Source organism: Amphiura filiformis, chromosome 4, assembly GCF_039555335.1.
Source record: "Amphiura filiformis chromosome 4, Afil_fr2py, whole genome shotgun sequence".
NCBI classification, from domain to species: Eukaryota; Metazoa; Echinodermata; class Ophiuroidea; order Amphilepidida; family Amphiuridae; genus Amphiura; species Amphiura filiformis.
The window spans coordinates 80,886,271-80,896,020 of NC_092631.1; the positions used below are offsets into that span (position 1 = coordinate 80,886,271).

Consider the following 9,750-nt stretch of genomic DNA (forward strand, 5'->3'; position numbering starts at 1 on the left):
TTTAGCAATACAGGGTGTCCCAGTAAACTTGAATTACCGGGCGAACAAATGTGAACGTAAGTCGAGAAATAGACATCAGAATCCAGAAATCTAAACATCAGCATGTAGCCCATCTGATTCTGCATCTCATTTGCCAATTTCGCTGGAATCGGTTGACTGATCGCGAAGAAATGAGCGATTACATAACACATGTGTCAATTCACTTCATTCCAAGTTTGAAAGAAAGATCATTCAACATAATGCACACTAGTTGTTAACTGTCAATGGGCTTCATATTTTCTTCTGTGAAATCCTCGCTCTTTTAAACAATCTGTTTCTTGCAAAACATTTAATTAGGTTTTGTTCAAATTTGAAAAAATGCACGATATTGAAAATTAAAGCTTGCATGTAAGATGATGCTCGATTCTTGTAAATATATATTTTTCGATAATGTTGCATAAAGAATTATTGCATAAAAAATTCCAGCTGGCTTAAAAATTTCTCACACACAGATGTTTTTATTATATTTCCAAGAGATTGTAATGCAAAATTTAAATCTTTTAAAACTTTGACAGTAATGATGTTGGTTTCAAAAATCACACGTAAAGTTGTAAGCACTTGATCATTGTTATTCTTGTCTCAAATGTTCTTTGGAAAGTTAAAATATAACACATTTGCACAACATGAAGAATTGAAGTTGAAAAGCTTTCAATTTCAAAGTTTTACGGACAAACTGTTATTCATCTTCTATAAAATAGATAATATGGACTAAATTTAATGAGATACACACACTTTAGGCAGCGGTGAGTGAGTATGAAAAAAGCGTCTGTTGATCAAACTTGGAATGAACTGAATTGATGCACACATTATGTAATCGTTCATTTCTTCGCAACCAGTCAACCGAATCAAATACAATTTTCGTATGTGATGCACAACAAAACAAGCTATGCGATACATTTTAAATTTTTTGATTCTGATGTCTATTTCTCGACTTACGTTCAATTTTATTTGCTCGGTAATTTTTTCTGGGACACCCTGTATGTGTCCGGGGCCACTCAACTTTAGAAGCGACGGGTATGTGCCTACTGGCGTCGTGAAGTAGGGGCCTATCGGGTTCAAAGAGTTATTTTAAGAAAGGGGGTCATTGGGTACAAACAAAATAAAAAAGGGGGTCATTTGGTATAAGATTTTGAAAAAAGGGGTCATTGAGTATAAGATTTCAAAAAAAGGGTCATCGGGTAGAAAATTTTCGGCATAATTTTGAAAATATGGAGCAAAATTTGATAGTTTCGGGATTATTTTTGTTGCATTTTGATGATGCTATTCTAGAAAATCTAGAAAAAGGGGGTCATTGGGTAGCCGCAACCAAAAAAGAGGGTCATTGGGTAGCCGCAACTAAAAAAAAGGGGATCATCGGGTATGACTTTAAAATAAAAAGGGGTCATCGGGTATAGCCGACTTCAAAAGAGGGGGCTATTGACAGGCACATACCGTCACTTTTGGGTGCCCCCGGGGTATGTGTATATATACAGTAAGCCAAAAAAAATAAGGTACTAGTTGTGTTCACCTCTGTATATCCTAAATAAAGACAAGTATGTCAAAATTAAAACAAGCAGCCAATACCTGTACTCTTTAGCTCTGATTAAAAACCTTATTGTTGTAATTGGTTGAGAATTAAAGAAACGGTGATCCAAAACCCCCGGGGGGGGGGCACTTCAATATGAAATGGATATAGGTGTAGGGCTGGCACTTTCGCACCAAGGGGCATTCGGTGAGAGCAAAATGTAAAAAATATGGGGTCATTGGGTGAGAGCATGATTTTTGGCATTCAGTGAGAGCAAAATGTAAAAAATATGGGGTCATTGGGTGAGAACATGACCTTTTTTAAATGGAATCTTTGGGTGAGAGCCGAAACAGCGCCAAAAAACCTCGAAAATCGAATTTCTAGTTCTAAATGGCTTCAAATTTCATTGTTTTTTCAAAATAAGTAACAAAATCAGTGAAAAATGAAAGTTGCTGTTTAAATTGAACTTGTAAGGGTCTTTGGGTGACAGATCAAATAGAAAAATAGGGGTCTTCGGGTGACAGAGCATGTGTTCGTAAAAAATATGGGGTCTTTGGGTGACAGCGATGCTGAAAAGGGGTCTTAACAGCCCTACATACGCGTCACCTCCAAAGTTGAAGTGCCCCCCCCCGCCAAAACCTAATGTTATTATTATTATTATTATTATTATTATTATTATTATTATTATTATTATTATTATTATTATTATTATTATTATTATTTTCTTCATCAGACTACATTCAACAAGAAGCACAAGCGATGATACCATAAGCACCTGGAGTGTACTAAGAACCAACGAAATTATAGAGTGTATGGAACCTGTACCTTTCACTTCGCAGTCTATGTTCAGAGGCACACAGTATTTTTGTTGACGGTTATTTATCATCTACCTGGCAGTGAATTATGATTATGATGCTCAAAAGACACAACGATTACCAGGGAACTTTGAATTATGGAAAGGGCGACTGAAATTCACGTCACGATTTAAGAATAGGTATCCTAGGTCTAGACGATAGGCGCCATTAGCGGCCATTTTGGGTCCTACAGATGTTATTTACGTACGCGTGTCGTAATCGTCGTCGTCGTGGTCCTATGGATCATGACTGACCCTTTGTGACCCTGTTGATGATGGTATTCCAGCAGCTTCTGTCTTGAGCCAGACGGTAGGCTGCGACGAGAGAAAGGCCTGTTAATTGTTTAATTCCATCAGTCTACCTCTTCTACGACTGCCTTCTACGTGACCTTGCATAATTATCTTCTCAATGCTGCATGCTGTCACCATCTCTTCTAGAAATGTGGCCAAAATACGCCAGTTTAAAACGATCTATTGTTTGGCACATGGAAGCATGCTCTCCAATTTTGTTTCTTACAAATTCATTGGTCTTATGTTCTTTCCACGATATTCTCAGCATCTTCCGGCCGCACCAAATTTCAAACGCCAAGATCTTTTTCTTATCAGTCATTCCAACTGCCCATGTTTCACAGCCATACAAGGCAATCGGGAAAACCAGAGCATCCATAATATGAATCTTGGTAGCTTTAGAAATGCCTCTGTCTTTCCATATATCTGTCAAAGCAAGCATTGCCGATGATCTTGCCATGGCTAGGCGTCTTCTGATTTCCTGTGAACTGCCCCTGCATTGTCTATAAGTGATCCCAGAAAGTTGAAAGTGTTAACTAGTTCCACAATTTCTCCATCACCTTCACTTGCTTATTTGTATCTCCTCCACAGATCGTAATACTTTAATACAAATACACATAAGTTAACATTTTTACAGTTTTAGTTTATAAGTTGAGCATAAAATGTATTCTGTAGTACTTCTATGGAATATGACAGTGACTTTTGAACTAGAATTAGATCATCGGACCAGCCGTTGGTGTGATCATCCACTCACTCCACAAGTGAGAGAAACCCAACTGGCGTTCCGTGAAGGCGGATGAGACTAAACCTATCATTATACGAACACGCATTAGAAAATATTTATCTTAGGTCCAGCATTGTTATAACCGATCGACCTCACATTGCTCTTATGAACTCTCATCAAGGGGGGACACTAAATCACGGTTGTTCTATGAAGCACACAAACCGAATGACAAATCACGCTGCTTTGCCAGCTAGAAAATGAAGCCATGCCAGCGCATAATTAATCGCGCAGCTTCAGTTCGACGACCAGCAGCATAAATGGTCTATGATCTAATACGCGCTGTTCTGTAGGCGTTGTAAACGGCTCATAATCTTAGATGACAGGCGAGTATAAAGCACGTTGCAGTAATCAAGGCGTGAAATGACCAAAGCACGAACTGTGTGATGACATGTGTCTGAATCAATAAATCTCCGGATTCGCCAGATATTTCTGATGTGGAATAAAATACATCGGCGAAGATTTTCGGTGTGAGAATTGATGACATTGTGCTTTCAAAATAGACACCGACGTTTCTGACGACAGTGAATGGCGTGATCTTAGATGAACCAATAGTGAGTTCAATGTCAGTTAACTGAAAATGCCTGATGTTGTAGGCAGCACCAGCGACAGTAATCCGAGGATTAAAAGATACATATAATTGACAGCCATTTGCATAAATGTGGTAGTTGATTCCATTAATTATTGATTTTATAAGCAGGTAAAGAAATTACTATTTACTACGACTGTGTGACAGTAAATGCACCAATGACTCCAAATATTGGTAATTGTGTCACATGTTAACAAATCACGTGTTCGGGAAAACACATTGGCCAACGTATACGATTCAAGACTGGTTTACATAATTCTCAATTATTTATCTTCATTAATTTGCTGCACATTTAATCTTTTAGAATTCAATATTATTTGAAAAACATTTCTAATGCGCAGAGGGGGTCACACAAAGCTCCCCCTTCGCCTTCTTTTAGAATATGCTGATATATGGCACTCGTCACTCTCAGTTGGTCAAAGCAGGAATAATGAACGATGGGATAGGCGACTGATATCACATGACGAATTCGGATGATATAGCCTTGGTCTAGACAGTATGCGGCCATTAGCGGCCATTTTGCTTCCTACATGATGTTATTCCCGTATCGCTATACAAAGTACGCACATAATAACTTCGCGGGTTTATAATTTTAAAATTATATTTTGAGCACACAATATATTCTGTATCGATCAAATGGCGGTGATTGTTCAGGTATTATAATGCTTGATAGAATTAACGGGTTGGGCAATTCAAGTACCGATCTCCGAAAAGTTTTTTTATAAATTCATTAATTTCTCAAAAAGTAAAAATAGCAGTTTAACAAATAATGGTTAAAATGAAAGCCATTATTGGGGGCATAATTATCGTATCATTATAATAGGTCTGACACCAATTAACACACGTGTTGTGATGCCCCAAGTTCATAGTAAAATGTGCTCACGCTCTAGTATTCTCCTCCGCCGTCAGTGTGATCCCAGGCTCCACATACCGTTTTGCGAATGTGGAGGAGACTAAAGCTCACCGCACTGGTCAAAGTAGTACCCTGGAACGGCTGCAACGTCGTACATTCAGGATTACGCTGGGCCAAAATTTTACCTCCTATGAGGCCTTGCGGACTATCGAGCTTGAGTCCCTGATTGATAGGAGCATCATATCTCTTTCTTCCATGATAGGAGAGAGAATCACGGTCGCAGGTTTGCCGAAGGGCTTGCCAACACATCGCTTACCAATAACTTCTTCCTCTACCGTACAGGTGAGTCATGCTCGCAATCTCCACAATGCGCATCATTACTCCCAGCTGCGTTTTAGAACAAGTAGTGCGGCTTTTATCCTGCATGCACGCACTTTCAGCTTTAATTTTTATATAATGTGCAATAGTTTGAATCCGGGGTGTGAATTTGTCGTATTACTTGTGTATTCCATTTTATGCCATTTAATTTTATTTATGTTTATTTCTTCCATTCATGTTTTTATATAATTTTTTATATAATGCTTTTAGTTGTTTTTACACAATATATTGATTTTAATACTATACTATACTATACTATACTATACTATACTATACTATACTATACTTTAAAAAAGTCAGGTAATTTTCAAAGTTTATGCACGTAATACATTAAATATGATACTCACTTTTTTATAACGATATGGTATACGAAATATACCAGCTTATACTGTACAGAAAGGTGATAGGCATTCCACCCACCCAACAAGCCTGCAAGCTAGCCACGCCCCTTCTGCATGCCATGACTACCGCCCGCTATAAGACATGAGACAAAATTTGAATAAAAATAAGCTATTTAAATAACAATGGGGCTCATGCTAATGAATAAAGGCATTCGATGATGTCAATAACTTTATTCGTTACGTTATTAAAACGCCCAGTCACCCAATTTCGAAAACTGGACGATGAATGTACACTCTCATGAATATTGATTGGCAACATTTTCCAATATGTCAGCGCTCTAAGCGGAAACAATAGAACAATTGACCCTGCAGAGCGTTGGTTACCCCCTTTAAACACAATAAGGTTGTGTTTATAGAATAAGGTTGTGTCATTCATCATTTTAATCTTCGTGTTTATTAATGTTTTATAGACACATTTGTATTGTAAATTGCTCAAAATATTATGTATGAATGTTATTTATACCTTATATCTTAGTTCATCACATTATATTTATTTTCATGAAATATAAATACCATATTAATATATTTTAATTGGTATCATATCTTGATCTACATTATATAGTGTATTTTATATTATCTATTGTCTTATAGAATTAAGATACAACATAATGTAATAATATCCCTAATTTCTTGCAGCTTCCTGCTGTACTATGGTGTAAATTATAAATAGAGTGTAGACATCAATATTCTGAAAGTTGACGAATTACACCATATCTAAAGGGTGCGAGAATTACGAAAAACATATTTAAAATAAATGTATAATTTTTCATTATCAGATCTATGTATATTATAGCACATGTTAAAGGCTTTATAACGCAATATCCTTTTAAACTTTATCACCTGAAATTGTATTCTAAACATAAACGAAATCTGAATAAATGTGCAATTGGAAATTAAATTGTGTTTGATTCTCTGTGAATAGCACATGAACAGAGAGAGATATGACATTTCGTTCTATGGTATGCCCACAAGATGTTTGAGACTTATTCTTAGCTTCACATTTACCCGTTTTCATCATAAAACATGATGAATTCGATGCTTGCAAATTCCGAGTGTGTGTTTGCTAAATAGGTATTACACCCAGCACTTCATCACCTCAGTGGATGTTTTTAAAACTCCATTTTTGTTATTAACTTGGTCTATCTCCCCTGCAAGCTTTTTGCACGTCATTAAAGAGTTGGTAACTGTTCTTTTGTTTTTTACACCTTTCATCTTTCTTTCAAGTAGCATCCTATTCCACTTATTGCGTAGTTGTTTTATTACACGTTGGAGGGTTATTCCGAACATCGGGATGATTCCGAGGCTAGCCTAACCTCTGGGAATACTTTCACTTAGCAGATTCTCTTAAAGTCTCTGACACTGGAACTACATTAGTGTCTTCAAGTTGAAAAAGTTGCCTCCATTCCTGGCTATGGGATTGTCCACTAAGGTCCTTGACCCAATCGACATTTTCGCCATCAAAATTGAGCTTTTAGGGATCAGAAGAAAGTTTACATTTAATTCAATACCCCAGTAACATTTAACGCCCGAGATATTTTTAGTTTAAATGGTTTTTAAATGGTATATGCAAATAAAGTAAGAAAGCTACTGAGCCACGGAAGTGGCATCAACAGATAAGATCAATGATCATTCAAACCTTGGAATCATGGGATGTGGGATGTTTATGCTGAGCTCAAAAATCAATGTATCCTTTACCAATATTCTGAACAGCTCTTATGCTGAAGGTTTTGCGCCCACCCGATGGGAAAGTGCCATGGTACCAATGCCCAAAATCAAAACCTCATAGGGCTTGATAAGCTCAGGCCTCTCTTTAACAGACGGGTTTTTTTTCAAACTCAGTGAAATGTTCATCACTGACTGGTTGCTGGAGGATATCCAGGACAAAATTGGCCCACAACAGTATGGTAATATTAAAGGCATCTCCACATGATTTATTACTTTGGTTAGCCTTCATTCAATTCATCCATGTCATGCACCTACTGACAAAGTCAACAGGTTTTGAGCAGTAGTACTGACGGACACTATCCTTATCGGGAAGGATAGCAACTTCAGAGTCCGCAGATCCATCTTTCCATGGTTGTGTGGAATTTGTCAATAATCGATCGAGTCTAACGTGTGCACTATATCAACCAAAGTTCTCTTTTTAGTTCTCGATGGCCCATTGGATTTCAAGTGGGGATAATGATGCAGGTCAAGAATTCCAGTAAAAACCACAAAATACCACGATGAAAAATTCATAACATGCATGCATCCCAGGGTCTGCGATGACGCAATCACCCGAAGTGTGATATGCTCACGGAATTGCTGGCCGGGCAGCAATAACCCGAGCAGCTACCGGTCCGCGGTCGTTCGCTTGGCATGCGAGGGGTCAAAGGTTCGAATCCCGGGGGTGCCAAGTCAAAAATTCTTCTTCTTCTTGAAAAAATCGGATCTTCTCTGACTTCCGATACCAAAAAGCATGGGTCAGTGTTAGGGTTAAAATACATGTATTTTTCCAGATTAGAGTGTCCATTACCCCTAACACCAGTAAAACCACAAAATACCACGATGAAAAATTCATAACATGCATGCATCCCAGGGTCTGCGATGACGCAATCACCCGAAGTGTGATATGCTCACGGAATTGCTGGCCGGGCAGCAATAACCCGAGCAGCTACCGGTCCGCGGTCGTTCGCTTGGCATGCGAGGGGTCAAAGGTTCGAATCCCGGGGGTGCCAAGTCAAAAAGTCTTCTTCTTCTTGAAAAATCGGATCTTCTCTGACTTCCGATACCAAAAAGCATGGGTCAGTGTTAGGGTTAATAGAAGCACGGCGCTTGTTCTCCTGTTCGCGAATGCTTTGTGTATACATCAGTAGGGTTTGCAATGGAGCCCTGTTCAATGGAGCAAACTGCAACTTTTAATTGGCATCTTCCTAGAACAATTTCAACAAATGAGGTCTTAAATTCGAGCTAAAAGATGCAGCTGTTGACTGCAGGTTCCAATTATGACATATCTGTCTTTGTTTATTTATTTATTATTATTATTATTATTATTATTATTATTATTATTATTATTATTATTATTATTATTATTATTATTATTATTATTATTTTCATCAGACTACACTCAACAAGAAGCACAAGCGATGATACCATAAGCACCGGGAGTGTTCTAAGAACCAACGAAATTTTAGAGTGTATGGAACCTGTACCTTTCGCTTCGCAGTCTATGTTCAGGCACACAGTATTTTTGTTGACTGTTATTTATCATCTACTTGGCAGTGAATTATGATGCTCCAAAGACACAACGATTACCAGGGAACTTTGAATTATGGAAAAGGCGACTGAAACTCACGTCACGATTTAAGATTTAATTCCAACAGTCCATCTAAGCTTCTGTCTACCTCTTCTACGACTGCCTTCTACGTGGCCTTGCATATTATCTTCACAATGCTGTCACCATCTCTTCTAGAAATGTGGCCAAAATACGTGTGGAATAAAATACATCGGCGAAGATTGTCGGTGTGAGAATTGATGACATTGTGCTTTCAAAATAGACACCGACGTTTCTGACGACAGTGGATGGCGTGATCTTAGATGAACCAATAGTGAGTTCAATGTCAGTTAACTGAAAATGCCTGATGTTGTAGGCAGCACCAGCGACAGTAATCCGAGGATTAAAAGATACATATAATTGACAGCCATTTGCATAAATGTGGTAGTTGATTCCATTAATTATTGATTTTATAAGCAGGTAAAGAAATTACTATTTACTACGACTGTGTGACAGTAAATGCACCAATGACTCCAAATATTGGTAATTGTGTCACATGTTAACAAATCACGTGTTCGGGAAAACACATTGGCCAACGTATATACGATTCAAGACTGGTTTACATAATTCTCAATTATTTATCTTCATTAATTTGCTGCACATTTAATCTTTTAGAATTCAATATTATTTGAAAAACATTTCTAATGCGCAGAGGGGGTCACACAAAGCTCCCCCTTCGCCTTCTTTTAGAATATGCTGATATATGGCACTCGTCACTCTCAGTTGGTCAAAGCAGGAATAATGAACGATG

General features: G+C 37.8%; 1 protein-coding gene across 2 annotated transcripts in view; it reads left to right on the forward strand.

Moving 5' to 3' along the window:
* Positions 1-9,530, forward strand: part of LOC140151500 (uncharacterized) — a 31,699-nt gene extending 22,169 nt beyond the window's left edge. Inside the window, exon 8 of one of the 2 annotated variants that reach the window (XM_072173858.1) lies at positions 8,786-9,530. In XM_072173858.1, coding sequence (XP_072029959.1) covers positions 8,786-8,823 — 38 coding nt within the window. In that variant the 3' untranslated portion in view covers positions 8,824-9,530. Of the gene's footprint in view, positions 1-2,276; positions 6,556-8,785 lie in introns of those variants that run through there. The other variant, XM_072173859.1, reaches the window with a different exon arrangement.
* Positions 9,531-9,750: the final 220 nt, after the last annotated feature.